General features: G+C 39.4%; 1 protein-coding gene across 3 annotated transcripts in view; it reads right to left on the reverse strand.

Moving 5' to 3' along the window:
- Window positions 1–16,291, reverse strand: part of LOC147706804 (calpain-1 catalytic subunit-like) — an 815,105-nt gene that overhangs the window by 520,142 nt on the left and 278,672 nt on the right. For all 3 annotated transcript variants that reach the window (XM_086925934.1, XM_086925935.1, XM_086925933.1), the window contains exons 7-8: window positions 13,627–13,712; window positions 13,195–13,269 (exon numbers count right to left, since the gene is read on the reverse strand). In XM_086925934.1, coding sequence (XP_086782060.1) covers window positions 13,195–13,269; window positions 13,627–13,712 — 161 coding nt within the window. The remainder of the gene's footprint in view (window positions 1–13,194; window positions 13,270–13,626; window positions 13,713–16,291) is intronic.

The raw sequence follows: 16,291 nt of genomic DNA on the forward strand, positions 1-16,291 counted from the left end.
ATTTATTTTGGAATTATTTTGGCTTTTATTAATTAACATGCAGTTTGACCCTCCATCAAAATTCTTACAAAGCAAAGGCGATCCTCCAATCCCATGGAACAGATGGAAGGAGGAGTTTATGACTTACCTGAAAGCTATTGATGGGGAAAGGATGGGGAATGAAAGGAAAAAAAATATTTTCTTACATTGTCTGGGGTCTGAAGGGCAAGCCATTTTCAGAAATTTACCATCCATTCCTGGTGACAATGGGGTTTTTGATGAAGCCATGCTTCGTGTTGAAACACGTTTTAAACCCACCACTAGCCTAGCTTTAAATCGTTATAAGTTTTATACCAGAACGCAAAAAGAAAATGAATCTTTTGATGATTTTCTGACAAGTTTGAGAGCTTTGGTGATGCCATGTAATTTCGGTAATATGACAGATGAAATGCTTAGAGATAATATAATTGTGAATGTTAAATGCAAGAAAACACAAGAACAGTTGTGGATTGTAGGTAATCCAACGCTGTTGGAGTGTATTTCTACTGCTAAAGCTTTTGAGCAGTCTAACAAATGGATGAAAACAATAGAAGAAACAAGCAGTAAGAGTGGTAAGAGTGACAAACTAACTGAAGAAGTATGTGCTATGAACAATTTTGGAAGAAGTCCCCAAAATCATAAGTTTGGACCACGTAACCGCATTGTTTGTTTTAGATGTGGGAGTTACAACCATGTTGCTACGTTTAAATTTTGTCCTGCTTTAGGCAAGGAGTGCAACAAGTGTGGAAAAATAGGTCATTTTTCCAATTCTTGTAGAGAAGACAAGAAGAAGGGTGGGGATAAAAGTAATTATTTCAAGAAAAAGGAAGTTTCTTGTGTGAGAGATGAAACAGACTATGATTCAAGTCTGGTTAGATATGAACATGCGGTGTCTGATGAGTCCAACAGAGTAAGTGGAATGATTGTGTCCATTATTAGCATAAGTTTACTTGAGGAAGATTATTTGGAGTCCCCAAAATGTGTTGTTAGGTTTAAAGGAATAGAGTTAGAGTTGATGGCTGATTCTGGGTCTCCTTGGACTATCATAACTGAAAAGTATTTTGATGAGAAGTACAGAGACATAATTCCTAAAAGCGAATTGTGTCCTCCTGACATTATGGCAAAAGGTTTTAATGAATCAAGTATTGATTTTATAGGATATGTTGCCTCCATGATTTATTTTAAAGATCAATCTGCATATATTAAACTGTATGTGGCTGTGAAGGGAGTGAATGTGTTGGGGTGGCGGGATCAATTCAGACTTCACATTACGTTGAATCCACGCAACAAAGATCCTGTCATGGTGTCATATGATGGTGATATGTCAGAGGATAAAGTCAGATCTGTTGAAGAGAGTAATGTTTGGAAGACTCTTTCTGATGAGTTTCCTAGTGTGTTTTCGGACAAATTGGGTAGATTAAGTGGGTTCACCCATGTTATCAAGCTTAAACAACGAGCCATACCTGTGGTGCAAAAACTTAGGCCTGTACCACTTAATGTCAGAGAAGAATTAAGTGATGCACTGAATGACATGTTAAAGAATGATGTCATAGAAGAAATAGAGTCATCCGAATGGGTTTCGCCAATGGTTTTGGCACGCAAACCTGATAAATCCTTGAGGTTGTGCATAGATTTGAGGGCACTCAATGCCAACATAGTGGTAGACTGTCATCCTTTGCCAAATATCAACGAGGTAGTGAGTATGCTGGGAGGTGGGATGATATTTTCTACGTTAGATTTGAGATCGGCGTATCATCAGGTGGTGTTAGCTGAGGAGTCACGCCATCTCACAGCGTTTATCACACCTCAGGGTTTGTTCCAGTTCAAACGGATGCCATTCGGTTTGGCGTCGGCAGCCTCTGTTTTTCAGAGGTCTATGTACCACATATTTAAGGACATGGGTGAGTACGTGAAGTGTTTTCAAGACGATATCTTGGTTTTCTCCAAAGATAATGAGATACACATGGAGCATTTGAGGAATGTGTGTAAGATGCTAGATAAGTTTGGACTTACCATTAAGAGTAAGAAGTGTAAGTTGTTTCAAAAAACTATAGAATATTTGGGACACACTATTTCTGGTGAGGGTGTTGCTCCTAAAAGATCCCTAGTAGATGCTATCTTAAAGGCTCCTGCACCAGATTGTAAGGATAAGTTGTTATCATTCCTAGGACTGTGTGAATATTACAGTAAGTTTATTGCAAATTTTGCTACAAAGATGGAACCGTTAAGGGAGTTGACAAGGAAAGAGGTGGAATTTTTGTGGGGATCAAAACAGCAGGAAGCTTTTGAAAGTGTCAAACTCGATATGGTGTCAGCACCAACTTTAAGGCCATTTTGTTTGAATAAAATGTGCATTCTGACTGTGGATGCCAGTCTTTATGGTTTAGGTTGTGTACTTTCTCAACGTTCTGGAAAGGAAGATTGGAATGTTGCGTTTGCGTCCAGATCATTGAATCAAACTGAAAGACGGTATGCGGTCATAGAGAAAGAATTGTTGGGATGTGTATGGGGTGTTGAACATTTCCGTAATTACATCTGGGGTGCAAGATTCCTCATACGCACTGATCACAAGCCATTGGTGAGCATTTTATCACCTGGTGGAGGTTTAAATGCAACAGCTCGCATTGCAAGATTGATGTCACGTTTGCAAGAATATAGTTTCGACATTGAATATGTGCCGGGGAAGTTAAATGTTACTGCAGACTGTTTGTCTAGGTTGCCCTGTACTAGTTCTGGGATTGATGAAGATACAGAAGTAGTAACCAGCATTTCTGAAATGTTTCCAGAGAAATACAAAGTCATATCGGAGGATATGTGGAAGAGAAGTATGGATGAGGATGATTTGCTGTGTAAGGTCAGAGACTATGTGAGGTTGGGATGGCCTTCCAAAGAACGTGTTCCTTCTGAGATCACGCCTTTCTACAACGTTGCTGATGAATTGGGCATTGAGGGAGATCTTTTGTTCAGAGCTGGTAAGTGTATTCCACCGGTGGCTATCAGAAGTGTGATTTTGCAAATGAGTCATGAGTGCCATATGGGAATGTCTTCTATGAAAAGACTCATTAGGTCCAATTTCTGGTGGCCAGGGGTTGATAGAGTAGTGGATAAATTTGTCAGAGAATGTCCCGAGTGCATTGAAAGTGATAAATCGTGTAAGTGTGATCCAGCTCCTTTAGTACCTGTAAAGTGGCCAGATCATCCGTGGCAAAAGTTAGGAATTGACATAGCTGGTCCTTTCAATTTTTTACCACAAGAATGTAGATTTGCCATTGTTGCTGTAGATTATCACTCAAAGTGGCCAGAGGTCAAACTTGTGCCTCATCCTAATACTGAAAGTGTTATTCTGTTTTTGAAGGAGATCTTTTCCAGAGAAGGTTCTCCGGAGTGTATTGTATCCGATAATGGGGTACAATTCAAGTCCTCTCTCATGTTGGAGTTCTTGAGTATGTATGGGATCAAGCACTGTACTACAGCCCTTTATGAACCACAAGGTAATGGCCTAGAGGAAAGGTATAATAGAGTCCTCAAAGAAGATCTGGTTTGGGCTCGCAAATCAGGGGGTCTGTGGAAAGATAAGTTGAGAGAAAAATTATGGTTATACCGTATTACGCCTCATGCCACTACTGAAGTCTCTCCTTTCCGTTTACTAAAAGGCAGAGACCCTGTTTCAGGGTTATGCCCTTGGTGGTTTAAGAAAAGTAGTAGTCAACAAATGACTGATGTGAACATTAAGGATGTGGCTAAAAAAGTGGAGCTCAAACAAGAAAAGTACAAATGTAATTATGATTCCAGGATGAAAGTCAGACAACCAGCTTTCATGGTTGGTGATGTTGTCAGGATTCGAAAACCAGGTTTTGTCGTTAAAGGAGAGAACAAATTTGGTAAGCCAATGAAAGTTATGCGTGTCTACCATAATAGTGTTGTTACTCAGGATGGGAAAAGATGGAATGTCAGAAGAGTTTCAAAATGTGTACCATAGTTGATATTGGTTGATTTTTACATATGCTTCTTTATGTTTGAATGCATTTCTTTTCTTTAAGGGGGGAAATGTGTTATATTCTCACCTCTTGGTATTTCCCTTTTAATCTTCCCCTGTATATATTTCCCTTTTAATAGAACCTCTGTCCCATGTTGCACATGCACACCATTCTGATAGTTCCATTTAGAATTGTTATGATCTAAAATGTTATACTGTATCTGGGAGTTTGGAAGATTGGAAGTACTGTGCTGCAGCTGAATAAAACCTGGATTTATCTACATTTCCTTGGATTTCTATTGCTTTATTACAAAAGGGCTACAACAGAAGAAGCTAATGTAATGTCTACCAAGGAACACAATCACCCCCCTAATATAACTGAAATTGAGGTCAGGGATGCCTTTGAAAGCATAACATAAGCAAGTACAGGGACTGACAAACCAACAACCCAAATATTAAAAGAGGAACTCTTAAAAGTTCCTCAACATGCTTCTGGCCAACTCCCCTCAATTGACTCCCTAAACCGCACAATGGCAAGACAAAAAAGAGTCACAACAACAACTCGACCTAACCCTAAAACATTAGAAGAAGTTGTTATTCACCCTGAACTGAGTATAACACATAATAAGGAACCATTCTTACTATTTGACAACAAATGACCTACCAACCGAATTATAATGTTTGCTACTGCCAACAATCTAAGAAAATTACAAGAGTGCCACAGTTGGATTATGGATGGGACTTTTAAAACATGTCCTAAACCATTTTACCAACTCTACAGCATACATGGATTGTACCATCATTCTAACATCCCATTTATTTACTGCTTGTTGCCCAATAAACAACAGAATACTTACACAGAAGTCCTAAACACAATAAAACAGGAAACAAATGATTATTTTCCACAGAAAATAATTATTGATTTCGAACTAGCTATGATCAATAGTATATTAAAAATGTTTCCACACACAGCAATACAAGGTTGCTATTATAATGTTAATCAAAGCATTTGGAGACATCTCCAAAAATCTACATTAAGCATACAATATGCTACAGACAGCACCTTTGCATACCAAATCAAAAAACTAATTGCCCTATCATATGTCCCTGTTACAGACGTAGCAGAACATTATAACATCCTAATCGATAGCCCATATTACAAAAAATATGAGGAAAAACTAGCACCACTCCTAGACTACTTCGAGGATACATGGGTGGGAAGGCCACAGAGATCGGGACACAGACGCCAACCTAAATTTCACATAGCTTGGTGGAATGTATATTTAAGTACACTGAATCAAGAAGCTAAAACTAACAACAGTGTAGAAGGATGGCACAATGCATTTCAAGCTACCACTAGCAGAGGAAACCCCACATTCCAAAAACTAATAGAAGCTTTACAAAAAGAACAGAGCTACCAAGAGCTACGTATACCACAATCAGTAACCCAAATAGGACCAAAACTAACTAAACAAACAAAACAAATGTTTAGACTACTCCAAAGTCAAGTCACCTTATATTCTTCTACAAGAGGCCTAGACTATATATCCTTAATAGCCAAAAGCCTACTGTGAATTATCCACACACAAATAACAATACTCTCATTTATTTAATAAAATTGTGATAAGTAGCATAACATTTTTATATCATAATAAATATTCCATAATTGTCAAACATATTTATGTACCAAAAATGAATTGTAGACAATTAAGCAATATTTGATATGATATAAAATATAACAATAATAATAACAATCACTTTTCCCACCCAAATAACATAAAATTAAAAAACTTACAATTCATGTTGCAGAAGAATATGTAATCCAACCACTTTTAATCCGTGTACTCCACTGGTAATCCATTACAAATCAAATTTGTGAAACCCTCAAAAACCCGAAAACAAGTAAAAATAGAAAAACCGCTCCAGGAAATCCCGATAAAAGAAAGTATGGTAACTTTATTAATTAAAGTGACATACACACACTTTTAGTAAAAATAAAACGCATGATCCTCTCCAAATCCAAATAGATATAATCCAGAAAATTAGTTTGAAAATTTAAAATTTGATCCAGTAAACCCCGACAAAACAAAGTGTGGTAAGTTTATTAATAAAAGTAACATACACACACTTTTCTTAAAAAATAAACGCATGGTCTTCTCCCAATCCAAATCGATACCCGTAAAAACCAGAAAAATTGTCAAAAAGAGTAAAAATCACTCCATGAAACTACGAGAAAAGGAGAGTGAGTATAAAAACAATACTTTAATAAAGTAATACAATCTCTTCTCCAAAAAAAAAACACATCTGTCTTCGCAACGAAACGGCGAAATCCCAGAACCTGTAAAAAATATCGAAAACAAAATCACCCACACAAAGCCCCCAAACATTTCCAAATATACCTAAACATTACTATAAAACATTAAAATACACATATTTTAACATCAAACTCAGAAAATACACTAGGCCTCAAACACTCACGACACGTCCGTAAAAGCCAAGTAACACCTAAAACATACCAAAGCCACAACTAAACACACACATTAACACTACACACCTCCAAAATACACTCAAACACTGCTACTCTATAACATATATAATAGTTAAAAATTACCTTACCTTTCGCAACGCGACGCATCATCCAACTGCGAGCTTCTCCAGTCCTAAATGAAGCAAAATAACCTTACTCGGTTAAAAAAGTAGTCCCATTTAAACAATAATAAAAACTTAAACATATTAAATACAATGTTCTAAGTAAAAATAAAATATACTATTAGACTTAAAATTTTATACATTTATTTCTAACAATTTTAAAAATAATCTTAGATTAAATCTCCTTAGCAAATTAATAATAAATAATAACCTATTATTAATTATTATTAATACTTAATTTAATATATTAACATTGTAATAAATACATATAACAAATAAAACTTGAGTTTATATATTACTTACATATATGTTTTATTTTTAAAGTTACTATACAAATATGTAACATTTGTAAATTAATAATAATGATAATAAATACATATTATTTATTCTTATTATTAATCATATTTATGGATATATATTGTAAATAAATACAAATCCGAATTTACACTTAAGTGATTATTTCCAAAATATGTTTATGTTATTTGTTAAAATATTTAATAATTAATTTACATTTGTAAATTAATAATAATAATTATTCTAATATATTAATTATTATTAATAATAATAGTATGTATGTATGTAAATAATTTAAAAATACATATCAAACATTGTATGCAACTGTATACATGATTTACTATTTTATATTGTATTAAGATTATTTTTTTATTTAAAAGCTTAGTATATACTTAATAATATTTAATTACAAATATTAATTATTATTAAGAACATTGTATTTAATATGTATAAATGATATACAAAATATATTTAACATGTAAATGTAGCAAATATATACTTAACTGTTTATTATTTTCTGTTCATGTAAATATTCTAAATATTTAATTAATAAAATTAATATATTATATATTAACATTCTTAATTAAATATTTAATGGACATTTAAAAAAAGTTTATGAAAAAAGAATAAAATGTTAAAAATTGTTGACAAAGTTTATAAAAATTCAGAAACAACGCTGTATATATTTTTTGATAAATACTGTTAAAAATATTTTTTTTTAAATGTAAAACATTTATGAATATAAATAAATGTAATGTAATACATTCAATTTACCTAACTGTTTATAAAAAAGCTTATATAATTTGTATACTGTACTGTACATATTCTAAATACAATCTGTCAATAAAAAATTTCAAAAACTGTATGTCTACTTATTTTACAAATAAGAATAAAATGTTATTTTTAAATTGCGATTATTATAATAATATTTATATATTTACATCTACCTTTTTCCATTACAAATATGTATTCTACAATTATAATACTACATCATATTTTTTTACATTACTTTTCTGAAAAAAATTTAAAACATATATAACTTACTATTCCCACTCCATTCAAATAACAGTTAAGTAAGGTGCTGAACACTGACCCAATATAATTTACTATTCCAAATCCAGTCAGATAAAAGTCTAGGAAGGTGCTGGACAATGATCCTATTTCATTTACTATTACCACTCCAGTCAGATAAAAGTCTGGAAAGGTGTTGGACACTAGCCCAATTTAATTTACTATTTCAACTCCAGTCAAATGAAAGTCTGGGAAGGTGCTGGACATTAACCCAATGTAATTTACTTTTCCCACTCTAATAAGGTTAAACTCAGGGAAGGTGCTGGACACAGACCCATTATAAATTACTATTCCAACTCCAGCCTTGTGAAAATCAGGAAAGGTGATGGACACTGACCAAATACAATTTACTATTCCAACTCCAGTCAGGTAAAGAACAGGGAGGTTGCTGGACAGTGACCAAATATAATTTACTATTCCAACTCCAGTCAGGTGAAAAACAGGTAAGGTCCTGGACACTGACCATATACAATTTAGTATTCCAACTCCAGTCAGGTGAAGAACAGGGAAGGTGGTGGACACTGACCATATAGAATTTACTATTCCAACTCCAGTCAGGTGAAACTCACGGAAGGTGCTGAACAGTGACCCAATATAATTTACTATTCCAACTCCAGTCAGGTGAAAAACAAGAAGGTGCTGGACACTGACCATATCTAATTTACTATTCCAACTCCAGTCAGGTGAAAAACTGGGAAGTTGCTGACAGTGACCCAATATCATTTACTATTCCAACTCCAGTCAGGTGAAAAACAGGGAAGGTGCTGGACACTGACCATATATAATTTAATATTCCAACTCCAGTCAGGTGAAACTCAGGGAAGGTGCTGGACAGTGACCCAATATAATTTACTATTTCAACTGCAGTCAGGTGAAAAACAGGGAAGGTGCTGGACACTGATCATATACAATTTGCTATTCCAACTCCAGTCAGATGAAAAACACGGAAGGTGGTGGACACTGACCATATACAATTTACTATTCCAACTCCAGTCAGGTGAAACTCAGAGAAGGTGCTGGACAGTGACCAATTATAATTTACTATTCCAAATCCAGTCAGGTGAAAAACAGGGAAGGTGCTGGACACTGACCATATACAATTTGCTATTCCAACTCCAGTCAGATGAAAAACAGGGAAGGTGGTGGACAGTGAACCAATATAAGTTAATATTCCAACTCCAGTCTGGTGATATTATTTACATTCTATATATATTATTTCGATATTTTTAACTACACTAACAATTCAATATTAACACTACACGATATTTTTGATTCAATATTTTTTACTTCGATATTTACTTAGTAAAAACTATAACGATATTATTTACATTGATATATTTTCTTTGGATATTTCTCTACAATCGATATTTTTGACTCGATATTTAGTCCATTCGATATTTTGAAGTCGATATTATGCCCAGTTACCGCCCTACCACCACCACCAATACCACCATCACCACCAATACCATCACCAATATCACCCCCACCAATACCACCACTGCCAATACCACCACCACCACCAATACCACCACCACCAATACCATCACCACCAATACCAGTACCACCACAACCAATACCAATACAGCCACCAATACCACCACCACCACCAATACCACAGCCTCAGCCCGTTTTGCTCACTAGTAGTAGCAGGGGCCCTGTACAAGGCCCGAGCTGCAGCCGAGACCATCCCTCCCTTCCTCCCTCCCTCCCTTCATGCCTGCCATAAAGCACAGCCCGCCCTGCACCAGGAGGTGAAGCCAGGGCCCTACTACAGCTGGAGTGTTTTTATTAGGCCAAATATAGCAATGACATTACACAATGCAACACTGCACACTCAAATTACGGAGAGGGCAGGAAATAGCCCCCGCTCTTCCTCCTGAGCTGTGACAGTGTAATCACAGTGCGAAAGGTGTTATAGCGATTTTTTAGTGTTAATAGCTCGGATCATATGTAACCCTCACTTCACACTTTGTGTCTGTATAATTTACAACACTTACACATCTTCTTCACTGCACTATTTATCACTACTTTGAACACGTCACAGCCCGGTCTTTTCCTCTGATATTTACAATCAAACAAGCGGTTGAGAAATCCCTGTATTGCAATGCAATAGGTCTCACATTTGCGAGAGTTTGAGCTATTAGTATTGTAAATGACAATGCCTTTTATTTATGTTTAGAAACCCCTAATATAAACAAAAACGCATTGTCATTTACAATACCAATAGCTCAAACTCTCGTGAATGTGAGACCTATTGCATTGCAAATACTTGTTTAATATATGGTTTAGTCTCCCACTGGAGACCACTGCATTTCTGTGCTTTTTTACCTGTTATAATTGAAGTATTCTTGTGTAATTGTGTTTAAATCTCCGGGTAGGAGATAAACCAATTTGCTAGTTTAGTGTTGTATAATAAATACATATTTTGATATACACTTTGTGATACTTTTTTATTTACCCTACACCATATGATTACGATCTGGCTAAGTCAGTACATGTTTTAACTTCTGTTCTTTCTAAATTGGACTAATTTGGATTGACCACACTTAGGGCCCCATTAGGATGGCGGGCGGGCAAAGCCCCATCCTATCAGAATTCGGGACCGCCCGCCCTAAGGGCAGGGGTCCTGCACGCACCCTTAGGATGTGCCTGCCACAGTGGCGGGCACATCCTGTATTTATAGTATTGTGGCGGGCGGAGCTCTGTGCTCCGCCCGCCACAATACTAAAAATGCTTTGCATCATTTACATAATCAAAGCGGCAGGCACCGCGCGATGCCTGCCGCTTTGATTATGTAAATGCAGGGGGTACCACAGGTACCCCCTGTGTGCCACCCCACTTTGGCCTTCACTCCGGGGGCCCGCAGGGGGCCCCCGAGTGAACAGCGCCTGCCTTTCCGTGGCAGCATTGCCGCCGCGAAAAGGCATGGCACTCGTGCCATTGTAATATGGCTGGCGGTGTCTCATAGACACCACCACCATATTAATCATTTTCCGCCCCGGCCTCTATGCGACCGGGGCGGAAAAGTGGCGGGCGGTGTTTCCCTACGTTGCGGTCCCCCCGCCATTATAATGTGGCTGGGGGGGGAAAGGGTGGAGGGCGGGCATTTCTGTTGGGCGGATTGCCACTGCCACCATGGCGGTGGCGATCCGCCCGACATTGTAATGGAGCCCATAGTTTTGTTTGAACTTATGCACTCCCCTCGGTCCACCACAGGCATCGCCTGGTTGTTGTGGATGGTACTGTGCAAAGCATAGTCCTCTCTTGATTGCCCATCACCAACGGCGCGACTAGAGGCGGGGATCCGACGGTCAGGAGACCTAGAGCCCCGTACACTACTTAATGAGGGCACCTGGCAACCCGCGCAGCGGACGTGCGCTGCATTAGAAAGGCAGCAGATAGAGTAAGTGCGCGAAATAGCACATTTTTGGGAATTTTAAGTCAGTACATGTTCTAACTTCTGTGCTTTCTAAATTGGACTAATTTGGATTGACCACATATAGTTTTGTTTGAACTTTTGCACTCACCTCGGTCCACCGCAGGCATCGCCTGATTGTTGTGGAGGGTGTCTGTGCAAAGCATAGTCTTTTCTTGATTGACCATCACCGATGGCGCGAATAGAGGCGGGGCTCCGACGGTCACGAGACCTAGAGCCCCGTACACTACTTAATGAGGGCGCCTGGCAACCCGCGCAGCGGACGCACGCAGCGGACGCGCGCAGCGGACGCGCGCAGCGGACGCGCGCAGCGGGCGCGCCAAAGGCAAGCCCGTCTGTGCCCGTCCACGCCCGACCGATGCCAGAGGCCACGACCCCATATCAAATGGCCACAAGAAGGCTGATGCTCACATCTGAGCAAATTCTAGCTCTCTCTGCCCCCCTCCAGTAAAGGGCTGCAAGCGCTACTCTGCCGAAAATATATCCGGCATAATCTGTTCTTGTTGTAATCTTTCATTCATAAATTACCTGCGAAACACCCCTAATGTCACTAGGTATTCTCCACCCACTGTCCCACCTATATAAGACGTCGTGTTGTTTAGTGTTAACTTTTGTTCACTTCCCAAACACAAGTTGGAAATTTTCAATCTTCTCTGGGACAAACCGCCAGAGGCTGTATTCCTCATGGAGACCTGGCTTAATGATAGTGCAGGTCTTGATATAGCTGCTTCAGAAAAGGGGGTGGTGATGAACAGAGTGTCTGAATTAAGCAGACCACTCTTACCCAGTCCAAAGATCAGGGCTTGATCCATCACCGTTTTTTAGCTCACTGCACCATCCCAGCTCAGAACTTGGCTATATGCAAATTAGTCTGACCCTGGCCCAATGCATCATGGGAACAGGGCAGACCAAACTACCAAGCCAATTGCTGTCTTTAGCTCCATCTGGGAGGATCAAGTGGTCCACCTCAAGGAATGTTCTGGAGGTCCTGCAAAAGGCAGGCCACACTATTGAGGACACAAAGTGCCAGATAGGCAGAGCAAGCTTGTGTACTTAGGCCACCTTGTAGATTGAGGCCAGGTTCAGCCATTGGAGAGCAAAATCCAGACCATAATGGACTGGGTTACTCCCACTACCCAGACTCAGGTCAGAGGTTTCTTGGGCCTGACTGCGTAATTCAGGAGGTTTGTTAAGGGATATGTGTCTATAGTGACGCCCCTTAATGATCTCACCTCCAAAAGAATGCCTAAGAAAGTTCAGTAGACAATTATCTGTCAGAAGGCATTTGTTGACCTGCAGCAGGTCATTTGTAATGCTCCCATTCTGCAAAGTCCTGCTTACTCCTAAACCTTCTTTGTCTAGACAGATGCTTCTGAGATTGGTGTAGGTGCTGTTCTGTCATAACTTAATGCAGATGGCCAGGACCAGCCAGTAGCTTTTATAAGCAGAAGGTAGAAACGTTTTGCTGGTGTCAGTATTTTTTTGACTAGTGAACAAACTGATTAAGGAGTTGCTTAAGCTTTCACTTCTGTTTTACCTTGTTTTCAGAAAGAAAACATCATTTTTATATTCCTTTTCAGTACACCAGAAACATCCCTAGGAAAGGAATCTCAAAGACTTCTATGGTTAAATTAACAACCTGTGTGGATTAATAGGGTGGCACTAGGACAAGGTAATTTCTAACCAGTAAATGAGACCAATGAGTTGTGCCTGCTTTAACGGTACTCATGATTTGTCCGCCTTCTCTTACCAGAACTCCCCATCCTCCATCTTCACGTAAAGTTCTTTTTTTTCTGCGGGGTCTACGTCCTTCCACTCAGGTGATCTGTGACGGAGAGCAGAAGCAGTAAGAAAGCAGACACTAGTTTAAGAGTTCATACTTCATTTTGCCCACCCCATAACAGCAGCAGAACTATTCCAATTCTTTGCTGAAATGTGTGACCATCACATTGTCAGGCTAACGCAGAACTGTCAGTCTGACACCGGAAAGGACCGGGGCAGCGTGAGCTTGTCACATCAGTTTGCATTGAGGACTGGGGACTGCAACAAAATGAGCTTCCAAGCAGCTGTGACTCCTTTCACTAGGGGGGACTGGGGACTGTCCATTTTCTCAGTAGATGCAGGATTCCCCTTAAGCGTTCATTCCATGACTTTGGACATATGCAGTAAGACTGCCACTCACTTGTCACTCCAGGCACCTGTCCACTCCGCATAACCCCAAGGATTCCGAAGCCGTATGAGTTTCTCCTGGAGACCTTTATATTTCACCTATTGTAGGCCAAGGGAACAGAAAGGAGTATGTTACTTACCCTGTCAGCATCTATTTGAAGCTTGTAGTGCTGCAGATTCACTTGCTATGCATATTCCTGCCATCTAGTGTTGGGCCTGGACTTTGCAAATTGTATTTCCTCGAGGAAGTAATCAGCATCTTGCATCGCCTTTCCCTTCCCCGCCTCAAGGCATTGCGCATCTTCAGTGGCTCTTTTGTTAGATAACTTTTTTTCTCCTTGCCATATAAGAAGTGAGGATATACAGGTAGATTCACGAAGCCAAAATCGGCTCCCAAAGGGCCAGATTCTGAGAATCTGGCCCATTGCGAGCGCTATTTTTGCATTTCGAATTCATCATCCCAAATGCAAAAATCGCAATTATAGAAATCGCTAAATTTCGAAGAATCGCATTTAAGGAATCTCAATTAGAGATTCCTTAAATGCTATTCATGAACCTTGTTATAATTGCGAATTCGCAATATGGAGCCGCTATTTACCGCGAAGTGTAACTACGTGGTAAATAGCGAAAACTTAGAAAAATGCACTTTAGTGCATTTTTCTAAGTTGTATGTTACAAACACACATGTCCTTTGGACATGTGTGTGCGCAGCACCAGTGTACATTTGCATTTCAGGGGTGCTACAGGGTGTCCTTTGGACACCCTGGCACCCTTGAAATAGCTTCCTTATTTGCGATTCGCTAATTGCTAATCGCAAATAAGGAATGACTCCCCATTCATTCTTATGGGCCTTGAGGCCCATACGAATGAACGGGAAAGCCATTCCTTATTTGTGATTAGCAATTAGCGAATCGCAAATAAGGAAGCAGTAGAAATCGCAAAACAAATTGCGATTTCTACATGCATCCCGTTTTAAGAGTCTTTAATAGCGATTCCTTAATAATCGCTATTAAGGACTCGCAAAAGAGGACTTTGATGAATGTGGGGGATAGTCTGCTAAGTTAACTTTGCTGTTGAACATGCTGTATTTGTGTGTATATTTGTCCCCGTCTAATTCCTGCTAGGGAAGTAGGAGGGTGCATGTGAATCTGCAGAACTACACGCTACGGATAGATGCTTACAGGGTAAGTAACATACTTCATTCGTAGCATGTGTTGGTTGCAGATACACTTGTTATGCATAGACTGCAAAGCAGTACCACTCTCACAGTGGCTTTAGGCATAAGGTGGTGTGTTTGCTTGAAATAATGTTCAAAGGGCCAGGGGCCAGATTACGACCATTTTTTGCGGTTGCAAACAGGAGATTCGCCCGTTTGCGACTGCAAAATTGGTCTACCCCATGGACAAACCTTATATTTCAATATACGGTTTGCGACTCGCTATTGGGAAGGGGCATTCCAGGGATGTCCCTTCCTATTAGCAACTCGCACTTCAATGTACAATTGTTTTGCGATCGCGGTCGCAAAACACTCGCAGTTTAGTTTGGTATGAGAAAATAAATGGAGTAGACTCCCTTGTTGAGATGTTTCCTTGGGACAGGTTCTATGGCCCCTTTTAGTAATAGTGTCTTACTTCTTCCTTCAGCAGATGTTGATGCTGTGGATTTGGTATGTGTTGTTTTTGGCTGGATATTAGGTGGCTGTTGAGTAAGTTCTAGGCAATATCCCTGCCTGATTATTTGTAATACCAATTGGTCTGATGTTATGTCTAGCCACAGTGAAATTATTTCTGGCTCCCTCCAACTGGTGTTTTGTGATGAGGGAAAGCGTGGGAAAGTCACTGTTTAGGTGTAGAGGCTCCCTTATTGGGTGTAGTTCCACCTCTGGTTTTGTATCCGCCTCTATAGTAGCAACGGTTTTGCAGGCGGTAATGCTGTTGTTGGCATTGATATGTTTTGTCAGTGGTAGAACGCCTTGTGGCTTCCCTACCTTGGTAACGCCAAAAGGGTGCTGCTTTTGAGGTGTTTTTTGTAAGGCACCTATTAATTTGGCTGTATCAGTGTTTTTTTTATTTTCGCAACCTGCGTATCCAAAGTGGGCCCAAAGAGATTTTCCCCATCGAAGGGGACGTTCAGAATGTGTTGCTGCACTTCGGGTTTGAAGCCCGAAATGCGTAACCATGCATGTGTATGTTTGATGATGGGAGTATTAATGACCCTTGCAGCTGTGTTTGGCCCGTATAGTGCACATTTAATTGTGCCATTACATATTTGCCTGCCCTCATTTACCAAGTCTTCTCCTCTCTTTTTATATTTGTCTGGGAGATGTTGCATCTGTTCCTGCGTCTCATTCCAGGTTGCACTGTTAAGGTGGGAGAGTAGCCCCACTAAGTTGGAAATCTTCCAATGCGTGGCCCAATCGCCACCGGTTGCATGCAGCATCTCTCCTTTTGCTTTCTTTATCTGGAGGTGGCACTTCTCCAGTGCCCTGTGCTGCAGGCCTTTTCCTGGCTGTTGTAACAACTAAGGAGTCTGCGGGGTATGACCCCGGATATATATATATATATATATATATAGTCAGTTGGTGACGGTCTGTACTTCCTCTCAAAGCAACATGTTAAGACCCTGGATTTGACTGAGTCTTTTAAGATGTCATGTACATGCAGTACCGATCCTATCAT

This window comes from Lissotriton vulgaris, chromosome 6, assembly GCF_964263255.1.
Source record: "Lissotriton vulgaris chromosome 6, aLisVul1.2, whole genome shotgun sequence".
Classification (NCBI taxonomy): Eukaryota; Metazoa; Chordata; class Amphibia; order Caudata; family Salamandridae; genus Lissotriton; species Lissotriton vulgaris.